Here is a 24722-nt window from a genome sequence, read left to right on the forward strand (position 1 = left end):
CGCCACTGCCCAGGCTCGAACCCGCAACCTCTCGTTAACCCTTAAGCACTTAAACCCACTCATCCATTTCAGTTTTTATTATTTGATGCGAACCCGTTTATATTTAATCTATTTCTTACGGCCCAACTGAACATGAACTTCGGCCCAAGCAAAGAGGAGATCATGGCCCAACTGGAAAACTTAGTCATTGGCCCAAGGTTTATAGACTCACGGCCCAAAAATATATGTTGTTAATTAAAAACAATTTGCCACAGCCGGGGATTGAACCCACAACCTCTCGCTACACCGTCATCCACACAAACCATTCAGCTGTCTTCGATTTTCTGATTCAAATCATGAACTAAATCCTATACACCATTATCTTATCGATCATCATCATCCTAAATGTTATCATCTTCCCTCGTCATCATGCATCACCATTCATTGTTAGACAACCCTACAATCATCATATACCTTACGTAATTATGATCACAATTACTCTAAAAAAATAACTAACAGCATCGTCAATTATTCGCTAATTTTTCATTATGCATTAATCGAATCATCTCATCACCACATCATAATCCTTATCCTCTTCCGTTATCATCACCAACAGATCATCATCATCATCATCATCATCATCATCGTTATTCTATGCTTCTTCCATATTGATCATCTGATGATCATCATCATCATGCTTTAACAGCCTCTCCCATCATCGATAACGCACTTGGTCAATCACAGTTTTATAATCTCTATCTATCATCGACGTCCTTTTCTTTTATTACTTAATTAAAATTGGGTTTTGGCCCAATTTAAAACGAAAACCTTGCAGACTACTTAATAGTTTATTAATCGTTTAAAGAAGCCCATGTTGCAAACCCATAACAATTTGAATAGCGGTTGAAGTTTATTGGCGTTAGGAAAAAAAATAGGAAAAAGAAACACAAAGGCTATAATTGAAGTAACTGTATTCTCGCAGCAATTATCCGAATAAAGTGAAGCTTTCTTCTCTTGGCCCCATTATAATATAATAGTGATACAACTTTTGTAATTCTCCATCTTGTTAATCTATTTATCTAGGATTTGTATCATTTTAAATCCATTTAGGTTGCTGTACCTCTCTAGAATCCAAGGGAGACGTCCTAATCCTTAAACCCACCTCACATTCCATTACCAAATATAATAACAGAATATTAGCTGGAAAAAGGAAAAGAAAAACGTCACCTTTATTAATGTCATTTCACTTACCATCTATTTATGGATGGTTGCTTCTTTGCAGCGATTAGTAATAAGTAAACACAAACAAATTTGATGTATAGTATTTCTTTGTGGGTTCTCGAGTTAATGGCTAGATGAAGAAAAAGATTGAACATAGTGGTTTGCAAGATGGCGTTTGAAACAAGGAACACACGTTTAGTAGTAACAGTGTAAAGGAAGAAAAAGATGTGATAGCAGCGATGGTGTTGTGGGGTGGTGACAGAAACAGTGAAGGGATAGCTGTAGTGGTGATTGGGTTGTGGGATTGTGATGGTGTTAGAAGGTAACATGGCGATGGAGGGGAAAGAAAAAGAGAGGTGATCGATTGTTGTGGTTTCATGAAGGAAAAACAAAAAATAAATAAAATTTTTATAGGTGTACGTATGTGTATAAAGAAAGAGTTGACAACGAAGTGATGGTGGTTGATTTGATTTACGTTTGCAATTACGTTAACCGATCAAGTCTTGTTGGTGGATATCAAGGTGGTTGATGGTTAAATGGTTTTATCGAATGGGTTTGGTGATCAAATAAAAGAGTGTGGTCATGGTTGTGAGGTTTGGTTCTTGAACTCAAACAGAACCAAAATGATGGCAGATGGTTTATGTTTGAATTTTAATCTGATTTTTTTTTTCTTTTTTGCTTCTATCTGAATGGGAGTTCAGGTTTTATAAAGTTCCAATGGGTTTAACGTGATCATATAATTCGATTTAATCTTTGCTTCGTAGTTGGATTTCATCGACAGAAAATATTCTGTCAGAAGAAAAATAACATCGACCTTTATCTGTGTTTGTTTGTTACTGGAATTAGGTGGAAACAATTCGTACAAGTTTGCTTATATAAAACAGATTATATTACTGATTGATTGTTATGTGTAACGAAATTGGATCCCTTTTTCCATGATTTTATATATAAAATTAATTTCAATAATAATAATTCTATTAATGAATAATAATAATATTACTGAATATTATTAATAATAATAACATAATAATAATAATACTATAAATAATAATAAGTTGTTTTATATCAATAATTATAAAAATTTCATTAACTTTTGTAATAATAATAATACAAATAATAATTTTACTAATTATATTATAGATAAATAATAATAACAATAATAATATTCATAATATTAATAATGATAACAATAATTATATATTACAACTAATTATAACTCATATATCTAATTATAACTCATATATATATATATATATATATATATATATATATATATATATATATATATATATATATATATATATATATATATATATATATATATATATATATATATATATACAAAATCATTTACACATATTTGTTCGTGAATCGTCGGGAGCAGTCAAGGGGTAATTGCACATATAAACATAGTTTCAAAATTTTCGAGACATCTTCATTACAGACTTTGCTTATCGTGTAGAAATCATAATAAGATTAGGTTTAAATTTGATCGGAAATTTCCGGGTCGTCACATTTGTCTATGTTAAAAATATTGTTTGGTGTGTATATACAGTGTAAAAAAGGAAAAATAAAATAAATAAACTAGCCGTTGAATGAGCCGTTGGGTTTAATTCAAACTTTTTTTTTCCCTCACCCTTTTACGTCCACAAACATGCTCACATTAGACAATCGGCTGGACGAAATGGCCTGGGCGAATCGAGGGCGGTTGCTGGGCGGGGTTGTTGCCAACGGCGCCCAGGGTGGGCGAGGGTGGGCGGTTCACCTGGACGAACCGTTGGGAAAGCTCTTATATAGCTTATCCTTCCAAACTATCCTTCCAATTTGGAATGATTTGAAGCGATTGGGAATATGATATTTTTTCTCGTCTTCTCACTTCACTTCATTTTATTCCTTTTCTTCTCATTTCTTTTAAAGAAAAATTCTGGAAAAGAGTCTTAAAGAGTGAAATACACAATCTCATGTTTGATGTTCATTCCTAATAGCTTATACGGAGTATCTAAAATCAAAGAATTCAGAAAGTACAGCTTATAAAAGGGAAGAGATCTGTCCGGTATTAAAGTTAAATAGATAGATACTAGTTGGTTGATAAATTTATAGCTTACTCAAATCATTAAGTAAACCAAAACTAATCTAATCACTATTAATCTTCATTAATAGATTACTTCATCTAGACAGTTTGGCCGAGTGGTCTAAGGCGCCAGATTTAGGCTGTGTTCCGAAAGGGCGTGGGTTCAAATCCCACAGCTGTCATTTTTTTTTCTTTTTTATAATATTTGTCACCCTCCTAAATACAATTCGTTTAAAATAAAAACAATTTATTTAGATAAAAATCATAATATTTCATATCGCCACCGACTAATCGAGAAATTGATCCGATAATCACTCATATTCTCCGATTCGTCATACCTCCGCCCATCACCGCCGTGTACAAAACCTTGTTCTAAATAACTTCCCAAACAGACCTCCTTCCTATACACCTAAATCTGCAGATCGTATTTTCCCTAATTTCACAAATTGCCCTAATTTGACAAATTCTCCAAACCCTAATTCCTCATGCTACTGTCACCGGGCCACTCACCTCGCCGTCTCTCATCTCCATCTCCTTCAATCTCCGAAACACCGGTCCATCAAACTCTCGGTTCATCTAATTCTATAACCACCACAAGTTATAAAAACCCTAGAAAACGCTCATCTTCAACCGTTCTGGATGAAGACACATACGTTGCCGCAATCGAAAAAATCATTGAACGCGATTTTTTTCCCGATATTCCTAAGCTCCGAGACCGACTTGATTGGCTCGAAGCTACTCGTTCCGGTGATCCGATGCTTATGCGTGACGCGCAGTTGAAAATTATCGAACGACGGTCTGGTAAAACTCCGGTTACAGATACGGCAGGTAAAATTCGAACGCCTGGCTCGACGTTTTTTCGTAATAATAGTACACCTTATGATAGTGATAGAACACCTGGAATCGATACAAAACAAGATCTTTTAAATGCTCCTAAAGAGATAATTAGTAATGATGGGGATGTAAATCCAGATAACTTAACGCTTGATGCGTTTTTTCGAAAGTATACAAGTGAGGATAATGATAGTTTTTCGAAATTAATCGAGAAGACTAATAGAAAGAAAAGAGAGAGGTATGGATTTTTGTTAGAAGGTGAAAATAGAGGGACAACAGGGTTAATCGAGGACGCGAAAAAGGATAGGATTACGGATGGGTACGGGTCGTCTGATCAGCCTGTAGCTACATTGGATGGTTGGAAATATACTGCAAAGAATCTGTTAATGTATCATCCTGCGGATAGAGGTGAGGTAGCGTTGACTCAGGAGGAGTTAGCAAATAGGTTGAAAGGGATGACAAAGGAGATTAGTAAAACGAATACGAGGTTTCATGGGAAAATGTTAGATTCTGGACCTAAAGAGGAGGATGAAATATCGGTACTTTATAATCCGGTTGCAGGTAGTACACCGGTTCCTTGGTCTATGTCGGATAGGGATGGAGATAAGGGGAGAAAGTATGATTTGGAAGATTTGAGAAAGACTCCGAATCCGTTTTATGTTGAATCTAATAAGAAGGCCGATAATGGGTATAGTTATGTTAAGACGCCGTCCCCTGCACCAGGTGTGGATGAATCGCCATTTATTACTTGGGGTGAAATTGAAGGGACACCATTGAGACTGGAACCGGAAGAGACTCCTATTGACATTGGCGGTAGTGGAAGCGGGCCCCAGTTTAATATCCCTCTTCCACCTTCGAGAGATGTAAAGGCTCATTCTTTGTCCAGGGAGGCTGCTCGGAAAATTAGGCAGCGGTCTAGTTTGTTTCAGAAACCGCCGCTCCCATCTGCAGCTAGAGGTGGTAGTGCTAGTCCTGGTGCACGGACTCTGTCCCCTGCTGCTCAGAAATTTGTCAGAAATGCAATTGCAAAGTCGTCTCGTTCTGCTACTGTTGATGAGTCACTGCGTGCTAGTTATCGTGGTTCAAGTCCTGGGTTGGCTACACCTAAAATGGGAAGAAGTACTTCGAGGTTAGGAAGGGATGGGAGTTTGAGTTCAAGGTCACCTTCTGTTATTAGGGAGGGCTCTAACCCTCCATGGTAGTTATATTATGTATTTTACTAATGTTTCAAGCTTGTCGTAATACCTTCATTGTTTAACCATATTGTTCAAGTTTGATTGAATCTGTATGATACAAGAATTGTCTATCATTGTTTTATAATCACTTGTATGTATATGCAACTGGTCTTCCTAATCTGTGACTTGTGTCATATGTTCCTCTGGTTCTTTTGTTTTCTTCTTCTACGTTTATCTAAACTCAATTAACTAGGCATCTGTATTGAATTTTTTTTTTTTTTTTCACGTCATAACTGATTTAACGTTTATTTTGATTTGATCAGTTTTAGTCGTTGAATCTTATAGCTAGGTTTTACTTACATTATTTGGTTGAAATTACATTGTGGCAGATGGGATAAAGGCAGTTGTGCTGTAGGATCGTATATGCAAACAATGTTGTCATTATTGTTTACTTTGAACTATTTGTATATGTTGATAGCTAGGAATGTTTGGCATAGTTATTTTTTATGAGACGTTATCTAGGATACGTTAATGTGCATATTGGCAGATTGTTGCAGAGTGTGTTGCAGGCATCCAACACAACTATAGAGTATTACAGTATTACTTCATTTATGGTACACCTCCAAATCCAATGCCCGTGTTTATTCACATTTCTTCCGGCAGAAACTTGGGCATTTTGTTTCAAACAGAAGGATATTGTTTTTCCCTATTTCTTTGGTTGCTCATATGGGTTTGGGTTTCTCAATTGCGTCTGGAGTGTAATCTTTAATGCATCCATAATCTCATCTAAAAAGAGAATTATTACCGGACCTGTTTTGGCCCTAAAAAAGGTTACCCGTATTGACTCTAATATTTTAACGTAATATCCAGCCTGTCCATTTTGCCACCTCTAGGTGCTATGTAAGTTTCAGACTGTATTTCCTGGATAATTATATTAAGGTGTTGTATGGTTTTGTGAAATTGTCGACTTCCACAAGGTGAGTTCTTTACTTTTAGCAGAAGCTGCAGTCGGGATTGGAAAGGTATTCAGTTCGTTGATCCATTCAAGTAGCATATAGTCCGTAATTGGATCCTAAATTGTTTGTTTATGCCATTTTAGTACTAAGAAGTGGCTTGAAATATTAGGCTTCCCATAGTTATCATTAGAGTGATCAATGGTGAATAATTCATATTCGGGCTACATCTGCAAGGTGCAGAAGGTTCTTAACAGTAACAGTTATGCAATAAACAGCAGTTTGTTTTAAACAAATGTTTAGTGTTCATTTAGAGAGCCTGCAGTTTGCTGGGAGTGCATATAGTATTATTAGTTTTAACACAGCCTTAAAAAGTTAGGATAATAGAAATATATCATTCATGGGAAAGAAAAAAAAATTGGAACCAAATACATAGTTATAAATTATAACTTCTTATATATACCTAAAACAACATAGATAAAATACATCAATACAACCTTGTAGAAAGTCACTGATTATAAAACTACAGAAGCAAATTACAGATATTGAGCTCATAATGGATGTTAAGCAGTTAATTCATTGAGGACAGTTTTGATAATCGTATGCCCATTAACACTAACATAATGTTGACGACAAACAGGCATATACATATCTGCCCCACCGATAAGTTCTGTTTTCGTCTCATTAGTCTTCCTTAGCGTGAAATGAGCCCGTTTGCCACATACTTCACATCTAGCAGTTAACTTGGTTATGGTATCAGCAATCGGTACTATATCAAGCACTGGACCAAAATTCCTTCTGCCAAACATTTAAAGCATTTAAGAAACATTTAACAAATTAATGTAACAAATCAAAGATTGAAGACAAAAACATGATTTAACAACATATCACCTTAAGTAATCGCCATCAAGACCAGCAACTATAACAATTTTTCCATCATGATCAGCAGCTTTACAACAAAAGTCATAAAGATCATCAAAGAATTGTGCCTCATCAATACCAATTACATCCAGCTGCCATAGATACAGAGCTAACACATCAGTTTTAAAAAATTCAATTCTTTTAAAGAAATAATAATGTTTTGTACCTTATCATAAGCTTCTTGTCCAAGTTTGTTCTTAAAAGACAACAAATCAGGAAGTGCCCAACATGGATACTTTGTTCCATCATGTGTTACAACTGAGTCAATTGCGTATCTGTTATCCTTGCTTGATTTTATCATTGCTATTTTCCTGTTTAATAATCATATTTTCAGAACAACATCATGAAATTAGTGGAACCATGTATACCAAGGGTCTTTTTGTCTTTTTGAAAAGGTAAGGGGCCTTTTTGTCATTTTTCATTTCAAGATTTGGTATAAACAATCCCGGATACGATAAACACAAACAATATCAAATAGGAGTACTCCGTATATATCATCATCTAATCTAAAAATTAAATATATTATGAGTAAAATTCCAGACATATATTAGTATTATTTTAATCAATATTTTGACATAGTCCAACTCCAACTAAATAATACAGTACTTGAATAATTATTAAAAAATTAAACACCGGTCGCCAAATTACAAACCTTATTATAATTAATTAATTAGAGACAGTAAAATATAATCAATTGACTTGAGGTTTTGAATTACCTGCCGTTGGTGGCTTCAGATTTGATCCTGCGAAGAAGAGCAGTTGTTTTACCAGCAAACATGGGACCGACAATAACATGAATTTCACCGGAAGGACTAACAACGGACAAATCACGATCTGTTGATGGTGGTGGTTTCAGTAGCGACATCTTCTGGGGAACTAGTGTGTGATGAAGCATGTTCTTGTTGTTGCTGTTTGTGTTTTCTGTTGATCTGCTATATAGGTGTATATATAAATGGAAAGAGATATAGATATAGATATGATTGATGAATTTAATAAAAGTGTGATGTGATTTGATTTTTGAAGTTTGGAGGGAAGTTTGAAATGTTTTCGGAGGAAACAAAGAGTACGAAACAAGTTAATTTTAAGTTTTAAATTATAGGAGCGCACTCGCATTTTATTTTTATTAAGTGATCCTTATACTTTTGGTTAATGCCACTTCCACCCCTTAATTTCAGTTGAGCTACAAAGGGATGACTCATGAGTTTGTGACTTCTAATTTATAATCTCAATTTCAATCCTTGAATTTAACTAATCACATTGGAGCATCTAACCAAATGGACAATAACATCATTCAATTCAATTTGTCTTTTAAAATGTTGACACTAACCAAGTTAATGAAGCCTTGTTAAACAAAAAGATTACACTCACCTTGTCATTCAAATGGGTCGTGGATCTTACGTCCCTAAACAATATCTTGATCTGCAGTAATTTTTACAGGATTATGTTGCTATGTTGTGATTGAATTAACTTGGGATTAACTCTTTTGCATAAAATGCAATCCAGTGGTGAAGATGGATCATCGGTTGTCGATTACTTATACTTTTAGTTCTAGCATTGCAGACTATTTGACATCGCCATATGTTGTTATAAGTTATGCAGTTATTATGGCTAACTCAAGATTACATTTTTATCAGTTGCATGGATGATCGTGACATGTTTTTTTTTTACATTGTTCGCATTTTTTTTTTAGGTTTAGGGAGTATATTCGAGACAATAAAGGTTACCAAACCTTTATTAGTGGTAGTGAATGAGGACCTGCTGGACAACTATCAAAGTGAGCTTGCTTGAAGAGCTAGCAGAAAGGAAGAATTTATATTGTTCTCACCCTCAAACGCTCTACCACATCATTGAATTTTTTGATTTGGATTCAAAATATTTAATTGTTCCGTACGGTCAGGTGATGCTACTCCCGTTGCTAAACTAATCAATATTTAATAGGCATATTGGTTTACCTGCTGATTGATCATATATTTCTAGTAAATCATAATATGTAACAATATGTATAAGAATCAAAAGTGAGTTGGATGTTGTAGATGTACGAATTTGGGAAAAAAAAATTGAGTGTTGTAGAAATTATGATTATATTATTTATTTTCATATTTAAAAAACAACACAATTTATCATCTAACACCAACATATATTTATAACTGAATGTTCTGTTGTTCATAACCGTCGTGACTCCCAAAATTGCATCACCATTACTAGATATTGACGTCACTTAGGTGCCAAAAACACGTCAACTTGTTATTAAAAACAAAGAAATGTTGGTAAAATACTAAAATGGTTACATATTCATAGGCCTCGATGTAATTACATTCTTGTTATTTTCAAAGAAAAATAGTAAAATACAGCATCATTTTTATTCAGACAAGAAATCAAGTTCTCCTGTTGATTCAAGATTCTGCTGCGCAACCTCGTGCATCTGAGGGACATCATCCAAAACCAAACTCCCAGCTTGCCATACTTGGTTAACAAGCGACCCACCTGAAAAGGGGCCCACAGTCGCGTAAATGGTAATCTCATTGTTTAAGAACTCAGCTGAAAGGCCTGAAACCCGGAAGCTAAGATCTTCAGGCAACATTGACGGGCTATAACTTGTTATCATGGTTGGGTATACTGTTATACTTCCATTACTGTTGTGGAAAGCCACTAGTGCTTCTGACCCAACCATACCTATTTGGTTCGGGTTAATTGCCCAAGCCACCCAACCGCGGGACCCTTGTTTGGCTCGGTATGCGATCTGGGCTATACCCATGGATGCATTGTAGGTCCAATGGAGATGAGCAGTTAAATGTGGAAGATCTCTACAAGAACTGTATACTCTTTTAGATGTGAATTTGTGGTCTGTGCACGTTTCGGCGTATGATGATATGTCTAAAGATGCAAGAAACTGAAACAGTACGATGAGGTAAGAACTGATCTTCATAGCCATTGATGATATCTTAAAATTTTTAAGCTTATTGATATGTTGAAGGTTTATTTGTATTTGTATGAATATAGTATAAATGTAGTATAAATGTATGTTGGAGTGTCATGAAACTTATATTTCTTAGCTCATTGAGTAACATTTACCTGTGATGAACCAACTACTTGGAGGGATCAAAGCAGTGTTTGTTTTAGGGTATAAATGTGTGCAATTTTTATAGAATTTGTGAAGTGATTTCTTTTAAGTGACTATGTTTGTTGACCGTTGATCTGAAGGGACTTTATTACATATTAATACTCCAGTATTCCTTTTTTTTTTTTTTTTTTTTTTTTCTGTCTCATAAATAGATTGTTACTCTTTAGGAGTTGGACCGCAGAAGCTAGAAGACAAAACGCATTTACATTTAAAACAGCACATATAATGATGCAGTGTCTAACTTTATGCTTATGATGGTCACATATACATTTATTGACTACAGGCGCGTTTGCAAGTGGGCCCACAATTGCAAAAATAGTCATCTCATTGTTTGCATACTCTGCCGAGAGTTCTGAAACGCGAAACTTGAGTTTACTCGGTTTCATTGAAGGGTTGTATTCATTGACGCTCGTTGTATACACCGACAACTTGCCTCTACTATCACTAAAAGCCACCAGTGCTTGTGATCCAACCATGCTTCTTCTATATGGATTAACGGCCCAAGCTATCCATTCATTTTGGGTGTGTTTGGTTCTATATGCAATCTTGACTACTTTTAATGACTCGAAGTAGGTCCAATGGAGATGGGCATTGAGATACTGAAGATCTTTACAAGATTTGAAGACCCTTTTGGATGTAAGTGTGATTTGAACATGTTTGAGCATATGAATTGAAGAACAAAGAAAGAAGAATAATGGAGTGTAAAACTATAGTCATATCTTAGTGTAGTTTGATGAATTTAGGCTTTGATTTATTGTGGAGATAGGAAGCAAGGATAGGATAGATTGGTAATTTCATGAGGCACAAGTGGAATATGAACTATTGTGCAAAAGTTACTTTGGTCCTATAACTTTAAATGGTACTACCTCCGTCTCATTCCAATAAGCTAGTATTCTATTTTGGGTTGTTCCATTCTGATAGTCCACTTCCATAAATAGAAAGGAAATATGATATTTCATTGGTGAATTTGGAGAGAGAAGATATTTCATTGGTGGAGAAATGAAGTTAGTGGGATTTCCTAAAACTGCGTGTTTTTTGTCTGTAGACTATTGGAATGAGACGGAGGTAGTATTCTTTATTCCTTGTTCTTTGTAGTTGTGGAATATCTATAATTAGCAGTGGTTGGGGATTTGAAAATAAGAAAATGATACTCTACATATATATATAAAAAAAAAAATGCATACGAGTAAGTTTAATGGACATATCAGAAAGGTTTGTTGAATCTATATTAGATGACACATGTAACATGTTACTTTTCATATAAGAGCACATAGCGGCATTTGTAGCCTCACCCACGCTTATGTTACTTTTCATATATGTTACTTTTCATATAAGAGCACATAGCGGCATTTGTAGCCTCACCCACGCTTATGTGACATGATAAACACCCCACAAACGTCAATAATGAGGCGTTTGTCAAAGAGAAACGGAGTAGAGAGAATGCGTTTGTGATTTTTTAATTATTATTTGAATTTTTTTCCTATCTTTTTCACCACTTTTTAACTCAACCTCCAATCATATTTTGACACATCACTCACAAACGACTCAACAACCTTCCCCATTACAATCTCATACTTAACACGTCATAACTCAAAAAATCTCCTCATCAACTCCACATTAGCGTCACCATTATCCGTGGTGTAATATCACTTGTAACACATGTTTCATTTGTCACCATCAGTCCATCACAATGCAAACAATGCAAGATCTAGAACTCCATAGCGTTCATGGGCGTCAGTGGTTATGAAGAAGAGAGCAGAAAGAAATCGGGCCTTACTCTTTTGTGACTAATGGCTAATGTAATGACACATCAAATTTTTCTAAAAAAAAATAGAATTTTTTTCACCTATAAGTAAATATGTATTTTTCATACAACTCACAAACAACACAACAAAGCTATACAATTTTTCTATACATATATACACAAGCATAATGTATACAATTAATTAATCTATTCTCAATTCTTTTTCGGAAGGGGAGCGTTTTATAAATTATGCAATAATACTACACAAAAATGTGCATGACCGGGTACAATGTACAAATGATCTCACCAAAACAAGTTGAAAAAAAGTAAAGTTCAAATGTAAAAGTATGATCTCACCGAATATATAGACGCTTCCGAGCAACTTTCGCAGATGATTTCACCGAAACTAGTTCAAAAAATTAATTTTTAGTTAATAAATGTAAAGGTATCGTACTCCATTATTTTTTTTATTATCATTATCATTTTTTTTTATTAACTTGGTATCCAACCATTTATTTGAACTGACTAATCCCATGACGACTATCCGCTTTGCGAGCAGCTCGGAGTTGCAGGCGAACCTCCGTGGTCATGAGGGATAATATCAGAATAACTTTGTGAATGGCAGAAATCGAACCATTGACCTTCACATTGGAAGGCCACAGTCTTACCATGCCACCACCACCCCATGGTTTGTACTCCATAATTTTAAAACAAAATTACATGGTATGTCAAATTGTTCAAAAAGAGAGTGTGACTAGAGGGTGCACATAATGCGCAATTCATCCGGTATCAGGTCTCGTGCTTGGGGGGCTTGATTACCCGAGCTTTTACCTTCTATAAGGGAGCCAATGTACTCGTTCATAGGAGAGTTTCCTCGCTTTTTAAAAAAAAAAAAAAAAAAAAAAACACATGGATAGTCATTGTTGAATAGTGCATGGATAGTCCAAAATAGATATTTTCAACTGGATAGTCCAGAAGTTTGCACTTATTGCGTAGATCGTTCAAATTTCTAATGTCCAGTATTTTTTTCCATTAACTCCGGGCATGTACATACCATGTGAGGGCAATTAAGTCTTTTAATGACGCTTCTTTTCTTCAAACACCATCTTTATCTACCAACTCCATTCAAACACACATTCAGATCTAAAACCAGTTTTCTTCAAACACCGTCTTCATCTACCTAACTCCATCTACCTAATTCAACTATAACAAACAATCCATTTCCATATTTTCTTTTTAACTCATTCATCTCCATAGCCATCTACCTACTATCAAACACTAATTTTTATTTTTCATTTATAATATTAACCAATCATCAATAATCAAACTATCAAAAATCATAAACCCTAATTTTTTAAACCTCGGTTACCTTCCTATTGACTCAAACAATCCATCCAACATCTTATACGCAAGAATCTAATAACACTCTCCTTGAACCTATTTCACCCCAATTGAGGCCAAATTGAAACAAATGAGTCAATTATAATCCTAAAGAACGAGGTTTCAAGTTCATACCACACAAAGAAACACCCTGAAATAAATATAAACAAATATATGAAATTTAAGCACAAAATGAAGAACCCACAAGAAAAGATGGAATCTTTAGCTCTGAAATTGCAGGGTTTTGTGTTATTTGTGTGTGGATTGGTCTGAATCTAATGCTGGAATTATCAATAGATCTCCAAACCAACAGCTGCAAGTATATCTGATCTGCTTCGTGGTTCGAAAATCTAACGCCAAGACTTCCAGATCTCTGTTGTTGAAAACAGCATCTGACAAATATATTGATCTGGAAACACCTCTGGTAATTATCTCTTGCAGATCTCCATTTGATAAATTTTCCGCACCATCAGAATCGCTACAGACGTTGTTGCCACACTTTTGTGTTCAATATCAATTTTGGATATGAGTTGATGGAGGTTACAGCTGAGTAATCCATAATGGAGGTGTTTGTTATTTTGTTTTTTATATATAAATTGATTAAAGTCGTTGGATAATTGATAAATCGATCGAAGATGTCTAACAAAAAATTTTGGATCCGATTATGGTATAAATTTGGCGATGATCGGACTGGTGAATTTTAAGATATGAGTGTTTGAAGTTGCTGCAGTTTCAGGATGAACTTTTTGGGTTTTGATGACGCAAGTGCGAGACGGTTTTGTCTCGAAAACTTCAGACGATGCGGGCTTCATTTTTTGGAGATGTAGAATTTTTACGAGAGCTCATGAGTGTGGTTTCTCTCAGGTTTGGGCGGTTAGGTAACGACGGGAATACATCCGGGTTGAAATCGATAGTGAGAGTTATCGAGGAAGTTTGATGCTTGAGTTTTGAAACGAGATGATCAATGGTGTTTTGGTCGGATATTCCAGGGTTTATGAAATAAATGGGAGGGTTTGAGCTTCTCTCACTAAGGAGTATAAGTTGACGAAGGGTGTCGGATAGAAAGCGTTCAACCGATGCTCAGGTTTTGGGTGATGATTGATTCAAAAAACGAGCGGTTTCTTCAAAGTGACTAATTAGGAATAGTTATGTGATTGATGGAGTGGACAATCTTGTATGTACCATAATTTAAGATTTAAAGATATTGTTTTTGCGTGTCGAGAAGTCGGTGAGATTTGAGGTACCGACGAAACTATCGGGCTAGTGGGATTTGGATAACTAATAGGAGTTGTGGAGATGGTTATGCGACGTGATTATCCAATATTTGCATGGTTAGTGCTTCAATTCCAAGCACTAGAGACTCGAGTACTTGTTATTCTCTCCAATGGCAAAGAAATTTGCAACTGACCGGGTGGTACGTGTGACGACACGGAAATTTCCGACCAAATTTAAACTTAATCTTATATAGTTTCGACAAGATAAAGCAAAGTCTGTAATATTGGGTCTCAAATTTTTTGAACTGTTTTAATATATCCAGTTTACCTTTGACCATTCACAACGATTCACGAACCAATGTGTAAATAATTATGTATATATATATATATATATATATATATATATATATATATATATATATATATATATATATATATATATATATATATATATATATATATATATATATATATATATAATACTTTAAAATAATAAGTATACATTAATCAATTAGAATTAAAAATGTAAGATAATAAATAAAATAATTAAGTTATTATTACAATAAGCATATATAATTAGATATATAATATTATTATGAATCTATATAAATATATATATATAAAAGATTTCTATTAATAATTAATATATTGTAACATGTATAAACTATATAAATATTAAATACTCAATTATGATATTATATAAAATAAGTAGCCCATAATTAATAACATATTAGAGTCAATTATATAGATAGATATTATAATAATATCGTTATTACTTTCAGTATTAATATTAATATTAATATTAATGTTATTAATATATAAACTATTGATGAAAAAATTGTTATATACAAATGGTTGTAGTATTATTATCACCAATTTTATTAACATTAATAATATTAACAATATTATAAATAATATTATCATTATTATCATTAATAATATTATCATCATTTTCATTATTATTATTGTTACTTGTTATTATTAAAATCATTATTAAAAACTATTATTAATGATTATCAAAATACTTGATATTAATATTAGTATTATTATTTTTATTATTAGATATTATTATTAATATCATTATTAAGAACTATTATTATTAATATAAAGTATTATTATTATTATTTTTATTATTATTATTATTATTATTATAATTATCACATTTATTATTATTATTATTAATATTATTTTTATTATTATTATTTTTATTATTATTAATATAATTATAATAATTAATTAATAATATTAATCATAAGCACGAATACAGAATCAAATCGGTTGCACATCTCAATCCATACTGTGTTTGAATTTTTGTTTTTGTCTCCAAAGACTGTTTTACATCCTAATCGATCGTACAAGTCTATGAAGGATTTCAAACTACTTTTAATTTTTTGTATTTGATTTCTTATGGACGATTGTTACTGATGAATCAATTAAACTTGCAAACAAACTTTAATAGTGTAGTGACTCGAACTTTTTCATGTTTATATATATTAATTGAGATTGATATTTACATGATTAAATGTTTCCAACATGTTAAGCAATCAAAATTGTTAAGACTTGATTAATTGAAATATGTTTCATATAGACAATTGACCACCCAAGTTGACCGGCGATTCACGAACGTTAAAACTTGTAAAAACGACATGACGATATATATATGGATATACATATGGTTAACATGAGATTATAATAAGTAAGTATCTCCATAAATATATTAACAATGAGTTATATACATATAAACAAGACTACTAACTTAAGGATTTCGAAACGAGACATATATGTAACGATTATCGTTGTAACGACATTTAAATGTATATATATCATATTAAGATATATTAATATATCATAATATCATGATAATATAATAATTTAACATCTCATTAGATATAATAAACAATGGGTTAACAACATTAATTGAGATCGTTAACTTAAAGGTTTCAAAACAACACTTACATGTAACGACTAACGATGACTTAACGACTCAGTTAAAATGTATATACATGTAGTGTATTTAGATGTATTAAAATACTTTTGGAAGACTTCAAGACATATATCAAAACACTCATACTTAACGAAAATGGTTACAGTTACTTTCCCATTCTTTTCTTTCATCAAGAATTCTAGTCGTATTCTTACCCGTATTATACACAGCTTCAAAACGTACTTACTATGAGTATATACCAATAGGAACTAGCATGGGATTCCACTCTTGATTATGTCATGTATGAATAATCAATTTTAACTTCTACCATGAGCTAGTCAACTAACTAGAACTCCTTTTAACCCCACTCACCACTCACCAATTAACACTCATCATTCACTCCATTTCACTTCCAATTCTCTTTCTAATTCTCTCTCAACACACCCACACTATTATGAACGTATTTTTCCAGTAGTTAATCATCATCTTCATCAAAAATCACTTCAAGAATCAAGCTATAATCATCATAGGAAGAACACTTCAAGAACACTCTAAAAATCCCTTCAAGTTTACTAATTTACTTCCAAGCTTTCTAATTCATTCCAAGTAATCATCTAAGATCAAGAAACCTTTGTTATATACAGTAGGTTATCTTTCTTATTCAAGGTAATATTCATATTCAAACTTTGATTCAATTTCTATAACTATAAACTATCTTAATTCGAGTAAAAATCTTACTTGAACTTGTTTTTGTGTCATGATTCTACTTCAAGAACTTTCAAGCCATCCAAGATCCTTTCAAGCTAGATCATTTCTTGTCACTTCCAGTAGGTTTACCTACTAAACTTGAGGTAGTAATGATGTTCATAACATCATTCGATTCATATATATAAAACTATCTTATTCGAAGGTTTAAACTCGTAATCACTAGAACATAGTTTAGTTAATTCTAAACTTGTTCGCAAACAAAAGTTAATCCTTCTAACTTGACTTTTAAAATTAACTAAACACATGTTCTATATCTATATGATATGCTAACTTAATGATTTAAAACCTGGAAACACGAAAAACACCGTAAAACCGGATTTACGCCGTCGTAGTAACACCGCGGGCTGTTTTGGGTTAGTTAATTAAAAACTATGATAAACTTTGATTTAAAAGTTGTTATTCTGAGAAAATGATTTTTATTATGAACATGAAACTATATCCAAAAATTATAGTTAAACTCAAAGTGGAAGTATGTTTTCTAAAATGGTCATCTAGACGTCGTTCTTTCGACTGAAATGACTACCTTTACAAAAACAACTTGTAACTTATTTTTCCGACTATAAACCTATAATTTTTCTGTTTATATTCATAAAATAGAGTTCAATATGAAACCATAGCAATTTGATTCACTCAAAACGGATTTAAAATGAAGAAGTTATGGGTAAAACAAGATTGGATAATTTTTCTCATTTTAGCTACGTGAAAATTGGTAACAAATATATTCCAACCATAACTTAATCAACTTGTATTATATATTATGTAATCTTGAGATGCCATAGACACGTATACAATGTTTCGACCTATCATGTCGACACATCTATATATATTTCGGAACAACCATAGACACTCTATATGTGAATGTTGGAGTTAGCTATACAGGGTTGAGGTTGATTCCAAAATATGTATAGTTTGAGTTGTGATCAATACTGAGATACGTATACACTGGGTCGTGGATTGATTCAAGATAATATTTATCGATTTATTTCTGTATATCTAACTGTGGACAACTAGTTGTAGGTTACTAACGAGGACAGCTGACTTAATAAACTTAAAACATCAAAATATATTAAAAGTGTTGTAAATATATTTTGAACATACTTTGATATATATGTATATATTGTTATAGGTTCGTGAATCAACCAGTGGTCAAGTCTTACTTCCCGACGAAGTAAAAATCTGTGAAAGTGAGTTATAGTCCCACTTTTAAAATCTAATATTTTTGGGATGAGAATACATGCAGGTTTTATAAATGATTTACAAAATAGAGACAAGTACGTGAAACTACATTCTATGGTTGAATTATCGAAATCGAATATGCCCCTTTTTATTAAGTCTGGTAATCTAAGAATTAGGGAACAGACACCCTAATTGACGCGAATCCTAAAGATAGATCTATTGGGCCTAACAAACCCCATCCAAAGTACCGGATGCTTTAGTACTTCGAAATTTATATCATATCCGAAGGGTGTCCCGGAATGATGGGGATATTCTTATATATGCATCTTGTTAATGTTGGTTACCAGGTGTTCACCATATGAATGATTTTTATCTCTATGTATGGGATGTGTATTGAAATATGAAATCTTGTGGTCTATTGTTACGATATGATATATATAGGTTAAACCTATAACTCACCAACATTTTTGTTGACGTTTAAAGCATGTTTATTCTCAGGTGAATATTAAGAGCTTCCGCTGTTGCATACTAAAATAAGGACAAGATTTGGAGTCCATATTTATACGATATTGTGTAAAAACTGCATTCAAGAAACTGATTTCGATGTAACATATTTGTATTGTAAACCATTATGTAATGGTCGTGTGTAAACAGGATATTTTAGATTATCATTATTTGATAATCTACGTAAAACTTTTTAAACCTTTATTTATGAAATAAAGGTTATGGTTTGTTTTAAAAATGAATGCAGTATTTGAAAAACGTCTCATATAGAGGTCAAAACATCGCAACGAAATCAATTAATATGGAACGTTTTTAATCAATAAGAACGGGACATTTCAAATAGGGTCAAATGAGCTGTAATTATATCACTTATCCTTTATATAATTATCTGTTAACACAATTCCAATAAAAAAAAACATTGAAAGTCAATCGAAATTTTAAAGAAAATTGCCGACTGCCCTGTTTATGCTTCCATTTTTCCAAAAACTCGATTTCTTAACAAATTTTAAAATCTATTAATGCAGCATTGTTCTAAATCCTTCATTTAAACTATCTGGAAGATTTCAAATTTCAATTTCCAGTATTGAGTAAGAATTTTGGAGTCAAAGGTTACGTTTCAAAAAGTCAACATATGTTCTTGTGACAACCCGAAAATTTTTGACCAAATTTAAACTTAATCTTTGTATGATTAACATTTCCGACACGATAAGCAAAGTCTGTAAAACTGAATCTCAAAATTTTTGAACTACTTTTATATATTTAAATACCCTTCGGTTGTTTTCGACGATTCGCGAATAATTATATGTAAATAGATACATATATACTATAACTTGAAAATGTAACGATGTATTAATTGTTTGATACCGTACAATAAACTTATTGGTTTAAATATCTATTTGAATATATATGATAAGTTGAAATATTTATTATTAAAATTAATTATAAATAACTTCCAATGTGTATTTAAAAACTGATTTATGTATATTAAAAAGATATATACATATATATAATTTCAAGTTATTTAGTAAACGATAGTAACATTCATTTATTGATTCGATTGATATTTAGATAAGTTAACTAAAGCGTTTAAGATGAACCAATAAAACACTAATTTGCTACAGTATTTTCAAATTGCTACAGTACCCAAAATGCTACATTGTCTTCGAAAATTACTATTTGCTACAGTGAAATTGACTTGCTACAGTGAATTGCTACAGTAAAAACTATTTCAAAATAAATAAATATATATATATATATATGTATATGTATATGTATATGTATATGTATATGTATATGTATATACTACGAGACGATAATTTATAGAAGCAAATAACCAAAACACTTAATTGATTAAAGCTACACTTAGAGTGACATAGTTATCAATGATTAAGTTTATATTTTGACAAAGGTACGAGTCACAAAACGAAAAGTACTAGTTTTCTCAGCGTACGAAAGGGCGTTCAAAAAATCAGAACCGGGACATAAGTCGAGTGACAACGTACGAGTTATCGGAACAAAAATTACAAGTCAACTATGCATGTGAATTTAATATAATATATAATTAATTATATAAATTAAATATATTATATTTATAATTAAAAAATATGTCGACAAACTAGAAGTTAAAAGATCATGAGCTGGAAATCCATCCCATGCGATCGCATGGGAAATGGTCTTGGAGGCCATGCGATCGCATGGCAGTCCTGGACAGGCCACACCTATAAAAGCTCGAGATATCTGCCTCTGTTTTGATTTAAAATTACTCCGTAAGTAAATTATTTATTTATTTAATTATTATTATTATTATTATTATTATTATTATTATTATTATTATTATTATTATTATTATTATTATTATTATTATTATTATTATTATTATTATTATTATTATTATTATTATTATTATTATTATTATTATTATTATTATTATTAATATTATTATTAATCTTAATATTATTAGTAGTAATATTATTAATTAGTATTATACATAAAATACTACGACGAGGTCATGAGCGTATCACTTTCAAAATAGTTTTATGAGCGGGATAAAACTAAGGAAATTATGGGTTATTGCCAAGGAGGTTATGGGTAATGTTCGGGGGTATATTTGTGAATCAAATCTAGTGTTTATCATTTCCGTTACGTCTACGTACCTTCCTACAATAATAAATCACAATATTGATATGTAAGCATTTATATCTTATCTATTATATATTAATAGTGTATCCATGTCTAGTGCTCGAATATATATTTATACATACTTGTATACTAAATTTCATCGTTAAATAGTTTATAATGAATCACGAATTAAATACATATATTACTGGTAAAAGGTATATGATATACATGTTTTCGGAAAGCTGGCGAAAAATCAATAAATTTTCATTTAGATATCGAATAAATTCGATGAACGGATTAAAAGATATGATCAACTGAATTATGATTGATGTTAATTGAAATTGCTTTTGAATCTGCAATTAAGATTTAAACAACTTGTTTACGAGATTGATAAATTGGATTTTTGAATATTACCAACCGAGTAAATGAATCCTTATATAAGGTACGTCTCGTTTTGTTAAACAACTGTCAAAATTGACTTTTTGAAACGACTTTGGATAACTTTTGTATGTCGATCTCGAGCATTAGGATTGTGATACACTATGACCTGACCTAGCTTGATAGACATTTATTGACCAACATATGTTCTCTAGGTTGAGATCTACGGTTATTTGGTAATCCGAGTTTCGATCACATTTTGGTGAACGACTTTATATGCTGCTAAGGTGAGTTTCATTTGCTCCCTTTTTAATTGCTTTTGCAATCTATATTTTTGGGCTGAGAATACATGCATTTTATTTTAAACGCAATGGATACAAGTACATACTAAATTCTACACTGAGTTTGAACCGAAAATCCATTAGCTTTGGTAATTGTTAACTGCCAGTTATAAGAACTGGTGGGCACGAGTAGTAGTATATGGATCCATAGGGCTTGATATCCCCATCCGAGCTAGAGCACTAGCCTTTTAACGGACGTATGCTATTTGAGAAGCGTACACGTTGGTTTGCGTGTATTATTAAGATGATTATACAAAGGGTACAAATTATATATACGTTAAGTTTAGTTACCAGGGTGCTCAATTTCGTAGAATATTTTGATAAACGTTTCTGGATTGAACAACTGAAATCTTGTGATCCACCTTTATATACATATTATGCGCAACATTAAAACTATGAACTCACCAACCTTTGTGTTGACACTTTTAAGCATGTTTATTCTCAGGTTTCTAGAAGTCTTCCGCTATTTGCTTATATGTGATACAAGCTATGTGCATGGAGTCATACATGATTTATTCAAGAAAACTTTGCATTCACAAAATCATCACCGTGTATCTTATTTTGACTTCATTGTCAACGGATGTATTATGGTAAACTATTATTTATGGTGATTGTCTACATGTAGAAATCATCAAACGTTGAAAACCTTAGAAATTGATATTCATTTATTGTGTACCTTTTGAAAAGAATGCAATGTTTACAAAACATATCATATAGAGGTCAAATATCTCGCAATGAAATCAATGAATGACGTGTTCGTCCATATGGATTTGGAGCGATCGTCACAGTTCTTCAGCCAAATTCGAACTTACTGTTTTGATTTGAATTAAATTGATGGTCCCTAAAGTTTCTAAAGATGATTTAAGACCTAGTTCTTGTAGAAATCATTGTGTAAAAATGTTTCAAAATTTGAATTCAATAATGGAGTTTATATTATTTTTTAACGGGCACAACTTCTACTGATATTCAATTTTTTTTTTAAAACACATTAATCCAAGTCGTTTCTGTGTTATGATTCAAATTTTACACCAATTTTGTATATGTGTTATGATTCACTTTGGTTCCTGGGTTGATTATGAATTGAGGTTGAAGAAGGAAAAATAACAGACGATAATTGTGAATTATAATTAATGGGTTTGAGTCTTAATCAGAAAAACTAATTGTGTCCGATGGTTTGGGGTGTTGACGGGTATACGAGAGGTCGCGGGTTCGAGCCCGGCTTGTGGCATCCTTCTTATGTTTTTTTTTTTAAAGCTTTAAGGTAGTAATTATATTTTAATTATAATTATTATTATTATTATTATTATTATTATTATTATTATTATTATTATTATCGATATTATTATTTTTGTTATTGTTAGTATTGTAATTAGTACCAATATCACATGTATATTAAGAAGTATTAAGAACATTATTATCATTAGTATTAGTATAAGTATTATTTATATAATTATTATTATTGATTTATTCATTTTAGTATTATCATCATTTTTTTTAGATTATGACTATCATTATTAATTAATGTTATTATTACAAGTATTATAACTATTAATACTATTATTACTACTAATATAAGTATTATGATAAAATTTTCAGTTATTATGATTATAAATACAAATATGAATGTTATTATTATTTTCACTAATATTAGTATTAATATCATTTTTTGTAATTATTAGTTTTACTATTATTATTATTAAAATAAGTAATCAATTTTAACAATATCGTTATTATTATTAGTATTATCGTTATTAAGAAAGTTATTAATATTAAATCATTATTATCGAAACTATCATTTTTGTTACAGATAAATATTTTGTACCTAAAATATACTTAATACATATATTACAATTATATTAAATAGTTTATATACCTACATATCAAACATAATAACATTATTTATATAAATACTTATATATAACAAACTAACGATATTTTTTTATATAATACTAACTATATATATATATATATATATATATATATATATATATATATATATATATATATATATATATATATATATATGACAAAATATATTGATATTAAACATTTTGAATATATACTAAAACTAAATAAGTGTAAAATATAATTTAAGATATAATATATAAATTTGTTCGACTACAATTATGTATATTAATAAATATACAAATGATATAGGTTCGTGAATCCGAGGCCAACCCTGCATTGTTCAATATAGTCATATGTATTTTTACTACAAAATACATTAGGTGAGTTCATTTGATTCCCTTTTACTCTTTATATTTTTGGAACTGAGAATACATGCGCTGTTTTTACAACTGCTTTATTAAATGCTTTTGAAATATATTTTGAACTGCGAATACATGAAATGCTTTTCTAAATGTTTGACGAGATAGGCACAAGCAAAACATTCCTCGAATGAATTATGTGGACATGATAATTGCCACCATTGAATTATGTGGACATGATAATTGCCACCGTTGAATTATGTGGACATGATAATTGCCACCAATTGATATGAATATTTTTCCCCTGATTATTATTGCTTGGTAACCTAAGAATTAAAATCGGGTATGGCCCTAATTCACGCGAATCCTAAAGGTAGCTACCGGGTTTAACACCCCCACCTAGAATGTTCACTAGACAGAAGGGCTAGTGGGCGTGGTGTTTAGTACTTCGAGGTTTATATATTATACAGACGAGATGTTCTGTTTTGGGGATATTATTGATGCGCATTATATGTTAAGGTCGGTTACCAAGCCAAGCAATGAAAGTAAAGTGAATGTTATGTATCGAGAGAATGATTTTATACACAGGTTATGTGTATGTTATTTTTGTGCACGAGATATGTGTACGGTTACTAAGATTTATGAAAGATGATTTCGTACACGAGAAAGGTGTATTGTATTTAAAAAATATCG

The 24722-nt window shown here is 31.7% G+C and overlaps 3 protein-coding genes and 1 non-coding gene across 4 annotated transcripts; 2 read left to right on the forward strand and 2 right to left on the reverse strand.

Moving 5' to 3' along the window:
- Nucleotides 1-3373: 3373 nt before the first annotated feature.
- On the forward strand, nucleotides 3374-3453 carry TRNAH-GUG (transfer RNA histidin (anticodon GUG)). Its single transcript has one exon. It is a non-coding gene; the product is annotated as a tRNA-His (tRNA).
- A 104-nt stretch (nucleotides 3454-3557) lies between these two features.
- Nucleotides 3558-5453, forward strand: LOC139852562 (uncharacterized). Its single transcript, XM_071841858.1, has one exon. It carries the CDS (start codon nucleotides 3757-3759, stop codon nucleotides 5305-5307), a length of 1551 nt encoding a protein of 516 aa, XP_071697959.1. The 5' UTR covers nucleotides 3558-3756; the 3' UTR covers nucleotides 5308-5453.
- Nucleotides 5454-6648: 1195 nt separating this feature from the next.
- On the reverse strand, nucleotides 6649-8070 carry LOC139855620 (thymidine kinase-like). The gene is made up of 4 exons (XM_071844863.1): nucleotides 7871-8070; nucleotides 7321-7465; nucleotides 7125-7246; nucleotides 6649-7031 (listed from the first exon to the last, which is right to left on the reverse strand). The coding sequence occupies exons 1-4, from the start codon at nucleotides 8047-8049 to the stop codon at nucleotides 6797-6799; spliced, it is 681 nt and encodes a 226-aa protein (XP_071700964.1). The 5' UTR covers nucleotides 8050-8070; the 3' UTR covers nucleotides 6649-6796.
- A 1443-nt stretch (nucleotides 8071-9513) lies between these two features.
- LOC139853467 (cytochrome b561 and DOMON domain-containing protein At5g47530-like) lies at nucleotides 9514-10086 on the reverse strand. The gene has a single exon (XM_071842861.1). The coding sequence runs from the start codon at nucleotides 10084-10086 to the stop codon at nucleotides 9514-9516; it is 573 nt and encodes a 190-aa protein (XP_071698962.1).
- Between the last annotated feature and the right edge of the window lie 14636 nt (nucleotides 10087-24722).

Source organism: Rutidosis leptorrhynchoides, chromosome 6, assembly GCF_046630445.1.
Source record: "Rutidosis leptorrhynchoides isolate AG116_Rl617_1_P2 chromosome 6, CSIRO_AGI_Rlap_v1, whole genome shotgun sequence".
NCBI lineage: Eukaryota > Viridiplantae > Streptophyta > Magnoliopsida > Asterales > Asteraceae > Rutidosis > Rutidosis leptorrhynchoides.

Bases quoted from the DNA above. Each gene is read 5' to 3' on its own strand.
- LOC139853467 (XM_071842861.1), bottom strand. From the start codon at position 10,086: ATGGCTATGAAGATCAGTTCTTACCTCATCGTACTGTTTCAGTTTCTT.
- LOC139852562 (XM_071841858.1), top strand. From the start codon at position 3,757: ATGCTACTGTCACCGGGCCACTCACCTCGCCGTCTCTCATCTCCATCT.
- LOC139855620 (XM_071844863.1), bottom strand. From the start codon at position 8,049: ATGCTTCATCACACACTAGTTCCCCAGAAGATGTCGCTACTGAAACCA. The intron at 7,247-7,320 runs GTACAAAACATT...TATCTATGGCAG, and splicing joins GACAAGAAGCTTATGATAAG to CTGGATGTAATTGGTATTGA. The intron at 7,032-7,124 runs GTGATATGTTGT...AATGTTTGGCAG, and splicing joins CTTGATGGCGATTACTTAAG to AAGGAATTTTGGTCCAGTGC.